Source organism: Ostrinia nubilalis, chromosome 4 (assembly GCF_963855985.1).
Source record: "Ostrinia nubilalis chromosome 4, ilOstNubi1.1, whole genome shotgun sequence".
Classification (NCBI taxonomy): Eukaryota; Metazoa; Arthropoda; class Insecta; order Lepidoptera; family Crambidae; genus Ostrinia; species Ostrinia nubilalis.
Window position 1 is genome coordinate 14,761,619 of NC_087091.1, and position 18,253 is coordinate 14,779,871.

The window sequence follows — 18,253 nt, forward strand, 5'->3', positions numbered from 1 at the left end:
ATAAAGATTGACATTTTCTTTGAGACCTTGGTCAGTTCATAGTTGTTTGCCAAGTTTTTCCTAATTAAATAATTTCTTATCAGATCGTTCTAGGTCGGAATTCTCCTTTTAGCACTTGCCATATTGTTTTAAAACTTCATTATTGTATTTCAGGTAAAATTCGGGAAGACAACTCAACGCGCGACGAGTCCCGAAGAAACAAATTTCTACCTCCTCCACTTATCGTTACTAAGGGAGTACTTAGAGCAAGAGTTTATGTCCATAAAGGATACGCTTCCCTTTGAGTATGATTTAGAGAAGATCGTAGACGACTGGGTGCTTATGGGGTTCTTAGTCGGAAATGATTTTATACCCCATCTACCTCATATGCACATATCAAACGATGCATTGCCTTTATTGTATAAAACGTATATGAAGGTATTACCTACCTTAGATGGTGAGTTCACACTTTTCTTACTTTGAACTAGAGTTTACTTTGTTTTTGTTTAATAGAATAAGAAACATAACCCTCCTTCTGGCGCAGTCGGGTAAAAAAACTGCCCATCAGCACTTTCATATTATTATTTCATTAGCTAACATGGGGTTACCCATGTTAGCTGATAAATAGTATGTAGTAAAGTAACAGGCCAAATTTCATTGTCTTCATTCTACTCGCACTTTATCGACCTTATCTGAAATGCACCATATTATGCTAACGAATTACGGACCACTTCTGCTTGACGCCAAGAATTCAATCGTAATTTCTCTCAGTTTGTTCATAATTATTCTTCTTCATTTCCAGGATATATTAATGAAGCTGGTGACTTGAACCTGCAAAGGTTTGAAATATTTATGCAAGAATTAGCAAAAATAGATAAAGAAAAGTTCAATGAGGTTTACGTCGACCTAAAATATTTTGAGGCCAAAACTGGTCGGCGGCCCAACGCGCAAGAAAGGAAGCAGGTTGGTTTTATTTAATGGTGTTACATATATTTTGTGTTATGTTTTTGTTACTAAAATCTAATAAGAATCCGGTGAAAAACTTCCTACCTCCTAACTGAACTGATTTATGTAAATGTCTGTATCTCTTCATCTCACTTTCACACATAGATGAGAGACGGGTACATAGAAATTATGAAGTTTGTCAATAGGTGCCAATATACATTGTACCTATTTCCTTGTTTCAGTACAAACCCAACAACGACGAAACATTCAACGTCGATGTTGAAGACATAAAGAACAATAAACCTGACGACGATCTGCAAGCGCTGATCAACGCCACTGAAGATATGGTAAACATAATAATCAACATCATTATTTCAGCCATAGGACGTCCACTGCTGAACGTAGGCCTCCCCCAATGTTTTCCATGCGCTGGACGCAGGCTACTACCAATCGATCAACATGCAAAACATTGGGAGGCCTATGTCTATCAAATTATTACATTCTTCCGTAGGTATACGGACAAAGTCCTGTGTTTAACCCTCGACGCAAAAAGAGGGATGTTAAAAGTGTAGAGTGTATGGAGGTGCCAAATAAGTGCACCACTTATTCACTTACAGGATCAGCAAAACTTTGTTTGAACAATTATTGTTGTATTTTTTTCAGTTTTTAGAGGAAGCAGACGAATCAGATGGATACGAAGAAACTAGTGATGGTGATTATTTCTTGATTTAAAACTAAGTCAAAAGAAATTAGTATTTGTGACTTAAAATTGATTAAAATAAAAATTTCATTTTGTTTGCAGAAGAGGCCAACATAGAAATGGAGTTCTTGTTGCACAAAAAAGATTATTATATGAATAAGTTAGACTATACAAAAGTCACTAAGTAAGTAATCGTTTTATTAACATATTTGGTATTTTAGTGATGATTCGTTAGCGGTTAAGAAAAACGTCATATGTATTTTGGTAGTTTATTTTTAATTTCGCAACAACACTTTAAATTCTCTCAAGAACTCACAATGAGTTCTAGTATTTACTGAAAAAAAAAAACTTTTAGTTCGTCAATTACCTTATCAAAAAATACTCGACACGTATTTTCACTTTTTCAAACTAATGCAAATTGAAAGAAATACAGCGTTCCAAAGTTATTAAGAAGAAGCCTGTGAGGTCAAGGCGTGCTTAAAAGTGTAGCACTTTGTGACATCACGCGGAACTTTAACGCGTCATAACTTCGTAAAGATGAACTACACTGAAATGTCCCACCGACGACATTGATAGAAGGGCGCCACCATCTTCGTTCAACTACATGGTTTCCACCGTGGCAAAAGTCGGAACTAGCGATCCGCTATTGACGGTGGCCCACCTGTCAGTGTCAAATAAAGGACAGTTCAGTGTAGTTCCTCTCTAATTGCTTGTTTGATTGACAAATAAAAAGATACATGTCCAATATTTTTTGATAATTTAATTGACAGACTAAGTTTTTTTAGGAAACCATTAAAGAATTTTAGAAACTTAATCCTTAACAGCCGCGTATTACAGGGAAGTGTTAGCGGACCAGGCGGAAGGCTACGTTCGAGCCATCCAGTGGAACCTGTGGTACTACTACAAGGGCTGCGCGTCGTGGTGCTGGTACTACCCGCACCACTACGCGCCCTACATCTCCGACATCAAGGGCTTCAGCCACTTGAAGATCGAGTTCGAGAAGGGAGAGCCCTTCAAGCCTTTTGAGCAGGTACGATGTGCTTTTTCTTCCTCTTTTTTTCAGTCGTTTCGCTTTTAGCAGAGCGATCGTGGTCACATTGAAACGTTTACGCCATTTATAGCGGCGGATATAGCTCTCCGGATAATCTCTCACCATCTCTCCCGGTTGGCAGAATTTTTCTCACAAATATAAGAAAAATTATAGTAAGCGGTGATAAAAACTTCAGGGCTACATACGTAGTTTCGGGTTTCTTTGTCTCCGTCGATCACGCTGGCATCTCGCTTCGCGTGAGAAGGATGGCAACATTCGAAACTTCGGATAACGTTCTTCGGAGTGACCTCGCTGGTAATACAGTGGAACCTGTGGTATTACTACAAAGGCTGCGTGTCGTGGTGCCAGCACCACAGTAGTACCAGTACTACCCGCACCACTACGCGCCCTACATCTCCGACATCAAGGGCTTCAGCCACTTGAACATCGAGTTCGAGAAGGGAGAGCCTTTTAAGCCTTTTGAGCAGGTACGATATGCTTTTTCTTCCTCTTTTTTTCAGTAGTTTAGCTGTTGGCAGAGCTGTCGTGGTCACATTGAAACGTTTACGCCATTTGTAGCGGCGGATATAGCTCTCCGGATAATCTCCCACCATCTCTCCCAGTTGGCAGACTTTTTCTCTTAAATATAAGAAAAATTATAGTAAGCGGTGATAAAAACTTCAGGGCTACATACGTAGTTTCGGGTTTCTTTGTCTCCGTCGCTCACGCTGCTATCTCGCTTTGCGTGAGAGGGATAGCGACATTCGAAACTTAGGATGACGTTTTTCGGAGTGACCCCGCTGGTAATACAGTGGAACCTGTGGTACTACTACAAGGGCTGACATCAAGGGCTTTAGCCACTTGAAGATCGAGTTCGAGAAGGGAGAGCCTTTTAAACCTTTTGAGCAGGTACGATGTGCTTTTTATTCCTCTTTTTTTCAGTCGTTTCGCTGTTGGCAGAGCGGTCGTGGTCACATTGAAACGTTTACGCCATTTGTAGCGGCGGATATAGCTCTCCGGATAATCTCCCACCATCTCTCCCGGTTGGCAGAATTATTCTCATAAATATGTATAGGAAAAATTATAGCAAGCGGTGATAGAAACTTCAGGGCTACTCTGAAACGCAGCAACGTAGTTTCGGGTCCATCTGTCACCGTCGCTCACGCTGCTATCTCGCTTTGCGTGAGAGGGATAGCGACATTCGAAACTTAGGATGACGTTTTTCGGAGTGACCCCGCTGGTAATACAGTGGAACCTGTGGTACTACTACAATGGCTGCGCGTCGTGGTGCTGGTACTACCCGCACCACTACGCGCCCTATATCTCCGACATCAAGGGCTTCAGTCATTTGAACATCGAGTTCGAGAAGGGAGAGCCCTTCAAGCCTTTTGAGCAGGTACGATGTGCTTTTTCTTCCTCTTTTTCTTTTGGCAGAGCTGTCTTGGTCACATTGAGACGTTTACGCCATTTGTAGAGGCGGATACAGCTCTTCGGATTATCTCCCACCATCTCTCCTGGTTGGCAGACTTTTTCTCTTAAATATAGGAAAAATTATAGCCCGCGGTGATAGTATCTTCAGGGCTACTCCAAAACGCAGCAACGTAGTTTCGGGTCTTTCTGTCACTGTCGCTAACGCTGCTATCTCGCTTTGCGTGAGAGGGATGGCGACATTCGAAACTTAGGATGACGTTTTTCGGAGTGACCCCGCTGGTAATACAGTGGAACCTGTGGTACTACTACAAGGGCTGCGCGTCGTGGTGCTGGTACTACCCGCACCACTACGCGCCCTACATCTCCGACATCAAGGGCTTCAGCCACTTGAACATCGAGTTCGAGAAGGGAGAGCCCTTCAAGCCTTTTGAGCAGGTACGATATACGATGCTTCTCAAAATAGTCCGCTACTATAGGATCCGAAACGCTGCTTACGTAGTTTCGAGTCTATCTGTCACTGTCGATCACGCTGGCATCTCGCTTCGCGTGAGAAGGATGGCAACATTCGAAACTTCGGATAACGTTCTTCGGAGTGACCTCGCTGGTAATACAGTGGAACCTGTGGTACTACTACAAAGGCTGCGTGTCGTGGTGCCAGCACCACAGTAGTACCAGTACTACCCGCACCACTACGCGCCCTATATCTCCGACATCAAGGGCTTCAGCCACTTGAAGATCGAGTTCGAGAAGGGAGAGCCCTTCAAACCTTTTGAGCAGGTACGATGCTCTTTTTCTTCTTTTCTCAGTCGTTTTGCTTTTGACAGAACGGTCGTGGTAACATTGAGGCGATTACGCTGGTTGTAGAGGCGAATGTAGCTCTCCGCACGATTTCCCACCATCTCTCCCAGTTGGCAGACATTTTCTCTTAAATGTAGGAAAATTATAGCCAGCGGTGATAGAATCTTTAGGGCTACTCCGAAACGCAGCAACGTAGTTTCGGGTCTTTTTGTCACTGTCACTCACGCTGCAATCTCGCTTTGCGTGAGAAGGATGGCAACATTCTAAACTTCGGATGACGATCTTCGGAGTGACCCCGCTGGTAATACAGTGGAACCTGTGGTACTACTACAAGGGCTGCGCGTCGTGGTGCTGGTACTACCCGCACCACTACGCGCCCTACATCTCTGACATCAAGGGCTTCAGCCATTTGAAGATAGAGTTCGAGAAGGGAGAGCCCTTCAAGCCTTTTGAGCAGGTACGATGTGTTTTTTCTTCCTCTTTTTTTCAGTCGTTTAGCTGTTGGCAGAGCTGTCGTCTCTCCCGGTTGGCAGAATTTTTCTCACAAATATAAGAAAAATTATAGTAAGCGGTGATAAAAACTTCAGGGATACGTACGTAGTTCCGGGTTTCTTTGTCTCCGTGGCTCACGCTGCTATCTCGCTTTACGTTAGAGGGATAGCGACATTCGAAACTTAGGATGACGTTTTTCGGAGTGACCCCGCTGGTAATACAGTGGAACCTGTGGTACTACTACAAGGGCTGTCATCAAGGGCTTCAGCCATTTGAAGGTCGAGTTCGAGAAGGGAGAGCCCTTCAAGCCTTTTGAGCAGGTACGATGTGCTTTTTCTTCCTCTTTTTTTCAGTCGTTTCGCTGTTGGCAGAGCTGTCTTGGTCACATTGAGGCGTTTACGCCGGTTGTAGAGGCAGATACAGCTCTTTGGATTATCTCCCACCATCTCTCCCGGTTGGCAGAATTTTTCCCACAAATATAAGAAAAATTATAGTAAGCGGTGATAAAAACTTTAGGGCTACGTACGTAGTTTCGGGTTTCTTTGTCTCCATCGATCACGCTGGCATCTCGCTTCGCGTGAGAAGGATGGCAACATTCGAAACTTCGGATAACGTTCTTCGGAGTGACCTCGCTGGTAATACAGTGGAACCTGTGGTACTACTACAAAGGCTGCGTGTCGTGGTGCCAGCACCACAGTAGTACCAGTACTACCCGCACCACTACGCGCCCTATATCTCCGACATCAAGGGCTTCAGCCACTTGAACATCGAGTTCGAGAAGGGAGAGCCCTTCAAGCCTTTTGAGCAGGTACGATGTGCTTTTTCTTTCTCTTTTTTTCAGTCGTTTCGCTGTTGGCAGAGCGGTCGTGGTCACATTGAAGCGTTTACGCCGGTTGTAGAGGCAGATACAGCTCTTTGGATTATCTCCCACCATCTCTCCCGGTTGGCAGACTTTTTCTCTTAAATATAGGAAAATTATAGCCAGCGGTGATAGAATCTTTAGGGCTACTCCGAAACGCAGCAACGTAGTTTCGGGTCTTTCTGTCACTGTCGCTCACGCTGCTATCTCGTTTTGCGTGAAAAGGATAGCAACATGTGAAACTTCGGATAACGTTTTTCGGAGTAACCCCGCTGGTAATACAGTGGAACCTGTGGTACTACTACAAGGGCTGCGCGTCGTGGTGCTGGTACTACCCGCACCACTACGCGCCCTACATCTCCGACATCAAGGGCTTCAGCCACTTGAAGATAGATTTCGAGAAGGGAGAGCCCTTCAAGCCTTTTGAGCAGGTATGAGAAACTGTGCTTTTACTTAAATATAGGGAAAATTATAGTCCGCGAATCAGCAGGTCTACTCCGAAACGCAGCAACGTAGTTTCAGGTCTCTGGCACTTTCGCTCATGCTGCTATCTCGCTTTGCGTGAGAGGGATGGCGACATTCGAAACTTCGGATAACGTTTTTCGGAGTGACCCCGCTGGTAATACAGTGGAACCTTTGGTACTACTACAAGGGCTGCGCGTCGTGGTGCTGGTACTACCCGCACCACTACGCGCCCTACATCTCCGACATCAAGGGCTTCAGCCACTTGAAGATCGAGTTCGAGAAGGGAGAGCCCTTCAAGCCGTTTGAGCAGGTGATTGTGTGGTGGGAGAACTTCGTTATAATCGGAGTGCTTATGATCAATCTTGCAACAAAACATAATGAAATACGAACAGAATAATACTCTCACTTCGTGGATGTCGTAAAATGTGACTAAGGAGCAAATATGAATTAAATAAATTGTCTTGACTATTGGTTGACCTTATTTAATAAATGATAAAGAAGTGCAGTAGTTTCTGCTCAGTATCTTAGCACTCAGTGACTTTAACGCTGAAACAAGGAATAAATTATTTGTAAGAAGTTGTGTAATTGTTGGTTATTCGTGCCGCCTAAGTAATTATTTATTTACTTTTGTCTATCCAGCTCCTAGCTGTACTACCGTCGGCCAGCAAGCACTTACTACCCACACCGTTCCACGAGCTGATGACGGAAGAAGACTCGCCTATACTGCACTACTATCCGGTGCACTTCGAAACCGACCTTAATGGCAAGAAGAACGACTGGGAGGCCGTCGTCCTCATACCGTTCATTGATGAGGTGAGTTTACCAATTTTGAACTTTATTGCCTTATGTTAAGACCCATAAACATGTGTGAAAAAAAACGATTTCTGAAATGTAAAATTCCTGTTCTTTTGGCACTATTCAGCTCTCTTCAGTTAGTTTTGCAGAGCAATCGGTCGTTCACCAAATGCTGGCTCGCTTATGTTATGTCGTCCCTCGCATGACTAACTATCCTATCTCAGTCTTTTGGCGATTTGATAACTCGAAGTCCTAACGGACTACAAATTTTTTCCTGCTTCCATTGTCTACGATTTTCTCTAACTCACGTATCTGTATGTACCTATTTTTCCTCCCACGAGGTCCGTAAAGTATAAACAGAAACTAAATTTGAAATGACCTAACTGAAAACCCGTGGTTTTGAGAAAGTGGAAAAACTGAGATAGGATAGTTAGTCATGCGAGGGACGATGTGTGTAGCAGGCAGCAACCCTGACGAGTAAAATTCAACATTTTGTATATTCAAATAAAAAACTTTCTTGCAGACGAATTTGCTATTGGCAATGGCGCCATGCTACGAGAAGCTGACCGAAGACGAGATAAAGCGGAACACACACGGGCCCATGCTGGTATACAACTGGACGGCGGCCAGTCAGGGTGAGTGCACCATTTGAGTCTTATACAGGGTGTCAAAGTAAGGGATAAGTTGGCAAACTATGGGAATTATCATGCTTCTGAATAGGAAATGAGTGGGATTTCTTTACAAAAAATTAATATTTGCTGTGATGATTCATATCTTTTTCTATTCAAGATAGTTTCATACCGTCCAGTCCAGTCTAATCAAATTTTATCTTCATTTTCACTTGGGTTAGGCAATAATGTACAATTTCATACTTACGAATGATTGACTCTAGAAATAGCCAGAGCGGAAATAAGAAATCCTATAGTATGTGTGTGAAAACGTATGTCAACTTATTACTGTTCTAGCATGACCACAGCTATGGCTAATTACTAGTACGCGGGTTTTAATTTGACTATGAGACTAGGGCCTACGCTAAAACTTACATGAGCACCAGCCGCGCGCGTGAAAACCCGTCCGTGCCACACTGCGCTCATATTGTTTTTCGATACAGATGTGGTGCGAGTTTTAACGCAGGTCCTAATCTCATAATCCTCGATTACCATTGTTTTTGCTCTGTGAACCAATCCTGATTTTAATGGCTTCTTACCCATTGTTTCATCAGGGGTGGAACACGCACCAGAGTACTTCCAGCCCATAGCGGACTGCCACGCCATAGAGACGAAGGTGTGGCGGCAGGAACTAGAAGTCCCGGCCGCCGAGCTCAAGAGGGGGATGCTGCCGAATGCCATGAGAGACATGATCTTCCCCGGCTTCCCCACCATGAAGCATCTCAAGTACAAAGTGAGTTATTGTTTTGCCTGGCTATAGCAAACTGTCAGGAAGAGATGAAGATGTGACGATAGGAACTAGAGATCTCGAGCTCAAAAGGATGCTGCCCAACGCCATGAGAGACATGATCTTCCCCGGCTTCCCCACCATGAAGCATCTCAAGTACAAAGTGAGTTATTGTTTTGCCTGGCTATAGCAAACTGTCAGGAAGAGATGAAGATGTGACGATAGGAACTAGGGATCTCGAGCTCAAAAGGATGCTGCCCAACGCCATGCGGGACATTATGTTTCCTGGCTTCCCCACCATGAAGCATCTCAAGTACAAAGTAAGTTATTGCTGTTACCACCTATAGCAGACTGCCAGGTGGAGACGAAGGTAGGACAGCAGGAACTAGAGGTCCCGAGCTCAAGAGGGATGCTGCCTAACGCCATGAGAGACATGATCTTCCCCGGTTTCCCCACCATGAAGCATCTCAAGTACAAAGTGAGTTATTGCTCTTCCCGCCTATAGCAGACTGCCAGGTAGATACGAAGGTATGGCGGCAGGAACTAGAGGTTCCGAGCTCAAGAGGGGGATGCTGCCGAATGCCATGAGAGACATGATCTTCCCCGGCTTTCCCACCATGAAGCATCTTAAGTACAAAGTAAGTTATTGTTTTGCCTGGCTATAGCAAACTGTCAGGAAGAGATGAAGATGTGACGATAGGAACTAGAGATCTCGAGCTCAAGAGGGATGCTGCCCAACGCCATGCGGGACATTATGTTTCCTGGCTTCCCCACCATGAAGCATCTCAAGTACAAAGTGAGTTATTGCTCTTCCCTCCTATAGCAGACTGCCACGTAGAGACGAAGGTATGGCGGCAGGAACTAGAGGTTCCGAGCTCAAGAGGGGAATGCTGCCCAACGCCATGAGAGACATGATCTTCCCCGGCTTCCCCACCATGAAGCATCTCAAGTACAAAGTAAGTTATTGCTGTTACCGCCTATAGTAGACTGCCACGTGGAGACGAAGGTAGGACAGCAGGAACTAGAGGTTCCGAGCTCAAGAGGGGAATGCTGCCCAACGCCATGAGTGAGAGACATGATCTTCCCCGGCTTCCCCACCATGAAGCATCTCAAGTACAAAGTGAGTTATTGCTGTTACCGCCTATAGTGACTGCCACGTGGAGACGAAGGTGTGGCGGCAGGAACTAGAGGTTCCGAGCTCAAGAGGGGAATGCTGCCTAACGCTATGAGAGACATGATCTTCCCCGGCTTCCCCACCATGAAGCACCTCAAGTATAAAGTAAGTCCTAGCGTCAGAAATGTGATAAATAAGATCGTGGGTAGATTCAACTGAGGTCACCAGTGGTCTAATTCACGTATTTTGACACAGTCAAAATCTCGCTGACGTTCAGAAGTCGTCCCATTGAAAAACAGTTCTAAATCCGTATTCACAAGGTTCATTTCGATAGAACGATTACTCGATAGGATCGCAACTCAGCGATTTGTTGTCGTTGAAGTTTTGTTACGCGAATAAGGCTACAGGAGGGGGTGTGTTATATGGTTCATATATCACAATATGAAGGCGGTTCATATTGTGATATATGAACCGCCTTCCTTCTTTAACACGCTTTGGAAAGCGCGGTATCATTTCTTTTTCGGTCAATCAGGCCTCTTGATAATAAATACACCAAGTTTTACTTTTTACGTGTGTCTCGCCTGTAGGGCAAGTAGCTAGGCTAGTAATATAATACCATCATTGGATTTTATCGTGTCGCGCATAATATAGCAATATAAAAGCCTTTTAGCCCAGCCTTAGCTTCTGCTCCTCTAAAACATGTGTTACAACTATTGTTTCCAGAGCAGCATAAAAAAATGCAAAGTGAAGGTATTCGATCAGCCGTCGCGGAATGAGAGCCTGATCGTGACCATCGTCAGGGAGCCCGACGTGGACGACAGCCTGGAGAAGGTCGCCCAGGAGTTGCTGGGCAAGGTCATCTGGGTCGGCTGGCCACATCTCACGAGATCCAAGTAAGTCTTCGTGTAGATCTTTGTAATCATCTATTATGTTTCTTTATATTGAAAACAAGTAGCTTATAGTCTAAGTTGTAGACAGCATAGTAAATCAGGTGATCCGTCTGCTCGTTTGCCTCCTGTCACATAAAAAAAAACATGTGTAAAGTACGGCCAAGGAGAAGCGACACCAAACGTAAACAAACCCAATGTCATTGTCATTTGGAATAGTAGAGGTGGGTTGCACCACCTATCTTTACGGTAACTATGACGGTAACCGGTGCTTTTTGTATGGAATTTGACAGATTTTTGACGTTTGTCAAAGTTAAAGTAAGATGGTGCAACCCAGCCTAAGGGTTTGACTTTGACATATTTTGGCGGGAGAACGAGACATTACGACAAATACACAAGATGGGAAGAGACAGAATAGATTGTCAATTCGAAAGTCGAATCGACCTATTGTATCGCTTCTCGTTGGCCGTACTTTAGTGTTATTTGGCTCCATTGCACGAAAATTACCCTCTAATTTACTTCTGGCAATTGGAGGATTTGGCTTTCACTCCCCACGCGGGCCAGACGGGATGAGTGGTCCCATTGTGCTCTGCCGAAACTACATGACTCGATCTTTGTATAAATAGGCATTTCTTGGAAGATTGATAGATTTTCGTAAAAAATAGCATTGTCAAAAAGTTACGTGCTCTTTAAACAGTTATCAGAAATCTTTTTTTTTTTCTTTTTTTACCTAAGCACTATAACTGACTAAACTAACAACTTTCAATATCTTTAATCTTCTTTTTCAGGGTGATATCGGTGTCAAACGAAAAGATGCGTTTGCATTATGTGGACAAACAGAACAACAACGTGAATGGAGCTCCCAACTACACTACAGAAGCTAACTTTGGCAACCTACACAAGCAGTGGATCTCAGAACGGTCCACAATTATTGAGCAGTATGTTAATCACTAACCACCTAAATCTTATATGCTATTAAACGTGAAAGTTAGTATGTAATTTTGGTTTGTATTTTTACAGCAATATGAATAGGCTTGGTATCGACTTGGAAACGGTGGATATTATTATACATGCAGTCAATCTAAAAGGTGAGACATTTATTTATTTGTTTGTTGTTGATTTGATTTGAGCTCAGTAAAAAGTTTTTAAGTAAAACATTGTTTTGTTTCTTTTCTATCCAGTTTTTTTAAAGTGACTAAGCACGTGCTCAAAAACTGTTATAAATTAGAAAGAGACAACAAATTAACCGAGTTACTGAATTTCACAGACGCGGCACGGTTCAATATACATAATAGACATGTTGACACCACCAGTCAGTTGAAGTACTTTTTAAAACTGTCAAAACGAAACTCTCCCATAGATTTTGTATGGCACTATAGATGATCCACGCTGAACTGTCCCACCAAACTCAATGACATGGGGACGCTACCATCGTTCAACTATATTATGGTTTCCAACATGGCAAAAATCGGAACCAGCGATCCGGTGTTGACGGTGGCGCCCCACTGTCAATGTCATGGATAGGACAGTTCAGTATTTTGGAACTATACAAGCAAGTTACGTCACTATTTTGTCAAGTCAAATAAACTACTTTTTTTAATTACAATGCGACCAAAAATCGTAATTTACAGTTAATTTAAAATTCATTAAGTTTTTAAGACCAGAATGAAGTGTCTTTTTAGAATAATTGTGATTTATAGTTATTGGGGAATGGTGTCAAATTGTCTATTTTCTCAAAGAATTGGTAGTGTTCTTTATTAGCCACGTATAAGTATCAATTTTCTTTGTCAAATTTTCAGTGTATTTCAATAACATCTCGCCCGCAGGTTACAAATACATGATCCAAGACAACGTAGCAATGGTTCGCGAACCGGAATGGTGTTCCGTAGCGTGCGGGTACGCGCGACACGCGGTAGTAACCGATGTGTCGGCGCACGTGGTCGCACAACCCTCGCGATTCCACACGCCGCAGGAGGCTTATCCTCCTGGTGATAAGGTGTTCTTGTTGACGCAGGGACAGTACTACGGATGCTTGGCGACGGTGAGTTTTTCATTATAGTCTGGTCCAAAATTCTACGTGCTCCCTAGAATTTTGTCCAATGACCCCAAGCTACCCATCCTCATCGCTCGCGCGTAATTATATTGCTGTGGGACGGGCGCCCGCAGTGAGTGTGCGAGCGCGACAGCAACATAATTACGCGCGAGCGATAAGGATGGATAGCTTGGGGTCATTGGACAAAATTCTACGTGCTCCCGGACCAGACTATAGTCGATATCGATAACTTAGTCGATAACATAAAGATCGACACGCGGTAGTAACCGATGTGTCGGCGCATGTATTGGCACAACCTTCGCGATTCCACACGCCGCAGGAGGCTTATCCTCCTGGGGATAAGGTGTTCTTGTTGACGCAGGGACAGTACTATGGATGCTTGGCGACGGTGAGTCTTAATTGATATGGATAACTTAGTCGATAACATAACGCTCGCTACAACGTAGTAACAGACGTTGCAGCGCAACCTTCGTGATCTAACACGCCGCAGGAGGACTACCCGCCTGGAGATAAGGTGTTCTTGCTTACGCAGGGACAGTACTATGGATGCTTGGCGACGGTGAGTTACTGGATCATAGTCATTGGTCGATAACTAATGCGCGACACGCCGTGGTAACCCTTGAGATAAAGTGTTCCTGCTCACGCAGGGACAGTATTACGGATGCTTGGCGACGGTGAGTTACTGGCTTTATTTCTTTAGTCGATATCGATAACTTAGTCGATAACATAACGTGCGACACGCGGTAGTAACCGATGTGTCGGCGCATGTGGTGGCCCAACCCTCGCGATTCCACACGCCGCAGGAGGCTTATCCTCCTGGGGATAAGGTGTTCTTGTTGACGCAGGGACAGTACTATGGATGCTTGGCGACGGTGAGTTTTTCATTATAGTCTGGTCCAAAATTCTACATGCTCCCTAGAATTTTGTCCAATGACCCCAAGCTACCCATCCTCATCGCTCGCGCGTAATTATATTGCTGTCTCGACTGAGGGACGGGCGCCCGCAGTGAGTGTGCGAGCGCGACAGCAACATAATTACGCGCGAGCGATAAGGATGGATAGCTTGGGGTCATTGGACAAAATTCTACGTGCTCCCGGACCAGACTATAGTCGATATCGATAACTTAGTCGATAACATAACGCACGTCACGCGGTCGTTACCGATGTGTCGGCGCATGTAATGGCCCAACCCTCACGATTCCACACGCCGCAGGAGGCCTACCCGCCTGGGGATAAGGTGTTCTTGTTGACGCAGGGACAGTACTATGGATGCTTGGCGACGGTAAGTCTTAAATATCATTATAGTTGGTAACTTGGTTGATAATATAATACGCGACACGCGGTCGTAACCGATGTGTCGGCGCATGTAATGGCCCAACCCTCACGATTCCACACGCCGCAGGAGGCTTATCCTCCTGGAGATAAAGTGTTCTTGTTGACGCAGGGACAGTACTACGGATGCTTGGCGACGGTGAGTCTTAGTCGATAACATAATACGCGACACGCGATATGTGTAGTGGCACAACCCTCACGATTCCACACGCCGCAGGAGGCTTATCCTCCTGGGGATAAGGTGTTCTTGTTGACGCAGGGACAGTACTACGGATGCTTGGCGACGGTGAGTTTTTCATTATAGTCTGGTCCAAAATTCTACGTGCTCCCTAGAATTTTGTCCAATGACCCCAAGCTACCCATCCTTATCGCTCGCGCGTAATTATATTGCTGTGGGACGGGCGCCCGCAGTGAGTGTGCGAGCGCGACAGCAATATAATTACGCGCGAGCGATAAGGATGGGTAGCTTGGGGTCATTGGACAAAATTCTACGTGCTCCCGGACCAGACTATAGTCGATATCGATAACTTAGTCGATAACATAACGCCGACACGCGGTAGTAACCGATGTGTCGGCGCATGTGGGGGCCCAACCGTCTCGCTTCCACACGCCGCAGGAGGCTTATCCTCCTGGGGATAAGGTGTTCTTGCTTACGCAGGGACAGTACTACGGATGCTTGGCGACGGTGAGTTTTTCATTAGTCGATATCGATAACATAACGCGCGACACGCGGTAGTAACCGATGTGTCGGCCCATGTGGTGGCACAACCCCCGCGATTCCACACGCCGCAGGAGGCTTATCCTCCTGGGGATAAGGTGTTCTTGTTGACTCAGGGACAGTACTACGGATGCTTGGCGACGGTGAGTTACTGGATCATAGTCATTGGTCGATAACTAATGCGCGACACGCCGTGGTAACCTTTGAGATAAAGTGTTCCTGCTCGCGCAGGGACAGTATTACGGATGCTTGGCGACGGTAAGTTTCTGTCTGTATTTCTTTAGTCGATATCGATAACTTAGTCGATAACATAACGTGCGATACGTGGTAGTAACCGATGTGTCGGCGCATATGGTCGCGCAACCCTCGCGATTCCACACGCCGCAGGAGGCCTACCCGCCTGGAGATAAAGTGTTCTTGCTTACACAGGGACAGTACTATGGATGCTTGGCGACGGTGAGTTTTTCATTAGTCGATATCGATATATTGCTGTCGCGACTGTGGGACGGGCACCCGCAGTGAGTGTGCGAGCGCGACAGCAACATAATTACGCGCGAGCGATAAGGATGGATAGCTTGGGGTCATTGGACAAAATTCTACGTGCTCCCGGACCAGACTATAGTCGATATCGATAACTTAGTCGATAACATAACGCGCGACACGCGGTCGTAACCGATGTGTCGGCGCATGTGGTGGCCCAACACTCGCGATTCCACACGCCGCAGGAGGCCTACCCGCCTGGGGATAAGGTGTTCTTGTTGACGCAGGGACAGTACTACGGATGCTTGGCGACGGTGAGCATTAGTCGATATCGATAATTTAGTCGATAACGCGCGCTATGCGTTGGTTTCTGGTCGGTGCATCCTTGCGATTCCACACGCCGCAGGAGGCCTACCCGCCTGGGGATAAGGTGTTCTTGTTAACGCAGGGACAGTACTATGGATGCTTGGCGACGGTAAGTTCCTGGATCATATCACTAATCGATAATCGGTTGATAAAATAACGCACGTTACGCGGTCGTCACCGATGTGTCGGCGCATGTGGTGGCCCAACCCTCGCGATTCCACACGCCGCAGGAGGCCTACCCGCCTGGGGATAAAGTGTTCTTGTTGACGCAGGGACAGTACTATGGATGCTTGGCGACGGTGAGTTTTTACCCGACTGCGTCAGAAGGAGGGTTATATTTAGTCGATATCGATAACTTAGTCGATAACAACGCGCGCTACGCGTTGGTGACTGGTGTGTTGGTGCATCCTCGCGCTTCCATACGCCGCAGGAGGCCTACCCGCCTGGAGATAAAGTGTTCTTGTTGACGCAGGGACAGTACTACGGATGTTTGGCGATGGTGAGTTTTTCATTAGTCGATATCGATAACATAACGTGCGATACGTGGTAGTAACCGATGTGCCGACACATCGGTTACTACCACGGCATGTGGTCGCGCAACCTTCGCGATTCCACACGCCGCAGGAGGCTTATCCTCCTGGGGATAAGGTGTTCTTGTTGACGCAGGGACAGTACTATGGATGCTTGGCGACGGTGAGTCTTAATTAATATTGATAACTTACTCGATAACATAATGCGCGACACGCGGTATGTGTAGTGGCGCAATCTTCGCGATTCCACACGCCGCAGGAGGCTTATCCTCCTGGAGACAAGGTGTTCTTGCTTACGCAGGGACAGTACTACGGATGCTTGGCGACGGTGAGTTTTTCATTATAGTCTGGTCCAAAATTCTACGTGCTCCCTAGAATTTTGTCCAATGACCCCAAGCTACCCATCCTCATCGCTCGCGCGTAATTATATTGCTGTCGCGACTGTGCGACGGGCGCCCGCAGTGAGTGTGCGAGCGCGACAGCAACATAATTACGCGCGAGCGATAAGGATGGATAGCTTGGGGTCATTAGACAAAATTCTACGTGCTCCCGGACCAGACTATAGTCGATATCGATAACTTAGTCGATAACATAAAGATCGACACGCGGTAGTAAACGATGTGTCGGCGCATGTGGTGGCCCAACCCTCACGATTCCACACGCCGCAGGAGGCCTACCCGCCTGGGGATAAAGTGTTCTTGTTGACGCAGGGACAGTACTATGGATGCTTGGCGACGGTGAGTCAATGATGTGGTTGTTAGTCGTAAAAAAGTATAGAGGAAAAACAGCTTATAAGAGCCTAACTACACTTTAGGGCGTAATAAAAACGAAGCTAGATTCAAGCTTTGGTGGTCAGTAAACTAAACTAACCACCAACAAATGCTACGGTTTCTTTTACTTAAACTGTTCATGTTTTTTCATACCATACATAAGGCTAAAATTATCATTTCATCTAATCATTTAAGTCCGTGACTCCTCCAAGGGATGCACAATATCTACCAACAGCAAGGGCGTTCACACAAGACCAGCTTCTTGACATGCCCTTTCGAGTCACCAAAAATGCTGAGCGCCTGTGGCAGTGTTTTGTTACCTACCATTTCTTTGTTATATGTTTTTCTGTGTCAATAAATTATTTCTATTTCTTATACCAGTTGGTGGAATCCGAGGGCGTTCGCAATGGTCGAATGAAGGTGCAAGTGACCGAGAGGCCGGAGCCCGTGCCGGTCCTGAATTCATCCGCCATGCCGTACCGAGGCGCCAACCACGCGGCTGCGCAGTGTGGTAAGTCATCATCATCATCATTTCAGCCACAGGACGTCTACTGTTGAACATAGGCCTCCCCCAATGACTTCCGATCCGATCCGATCACTAACGTATGTCAACAAAACGGTGCTCGACTCGTGAGACAAGCTAAATTACACCATTCTGGGAGTGGGTAGTCAATGCGAAAAAACGCTCAACGGTTGGAATGTGCAGGTGTCAAAATGTCCATATGGACCGGCCGTTAGTGTGGCAAAAAGTATGAACGTCAAAAAGTCCCAGTGTCAAAATGTACATCATTACCATGGTTACAGTGCTTTAGTGACAAATGGTACACATCACAAAATACAAGTACAACAAAAGGTGTGATAGATAAAATGATCAACTGATATATTGTGCTCATGATTAAATTAATAAAATTAAATGTCAAAATGTTCAATGTTCTTGTAGTCCAGTCAATAAAGAGTTTTTTGGACATTTTTACCTTGATGCATTTAAACACGTGTTCACGTTAGCTATTATACAATAAGACGATTGTTCGAATAAACCCGAAGACATTTTAACTTCAGATCATTTTAACCATTGCTCATTTTGACGTTCATACTTTTTGCCACACTAACAGCCG

General features: G+C 45.3%; 1 protein-coding gene across 1 annotated transcript in view; it reads left to right on the plus strand.

The window, feature by feature from the left end:
- LOC135071252 (5'-3' exoribonuclease 1) overlaps positions 1-18,253 on the plus strand; it is a 52,258-nt gene that overhangs the window by 5,758 nt on the left and 28,247 nt on the right. The window contains exons 6-18 of the mRNA XM_063965037.1: positions 154-436; positions 782-942; positions 1,167-1,271; positions 1,588-1,636; positions 1,727-1,808; positions 2,462-2,654; positions 7,339-7,512; positions 8,018-8,129; positions 8,717-8,895; positions 10,727-10,896; positions 11,679-11,828; positions 11,911-11,978; positions 12,717-12,948. Of these exons, the coding sequence (XP_063821107.1) occupies positions 154-436; positions 782-942; positions 1,167-1,271; positions 1,588-1,636; positions 1,727-1,808; positions 2,462-2,654; positions 7,339-7,512; positions 8,018-8,129; positions 8,717-8,895; positions 10,727-10,896; positions 11,679-11,828; positions 11,911-11,978; positions 12,717-12,948 (1,958 nt within the window). The remainder of the gene's footprint in view (positions 1-153; positions 437-781; positions 943-1,166; positions 1,272-1,587; positions 1,637-1,726; positions 1,809-2,461; positions 2,655-7,338; positions 7,513-8,017; positions 8,130-8,716; positions 8,896-10,726; positions 10,897-11,678; positions 11,829-11,910; positions 11,979-12,716; positions 12,949-18,253) is intronic.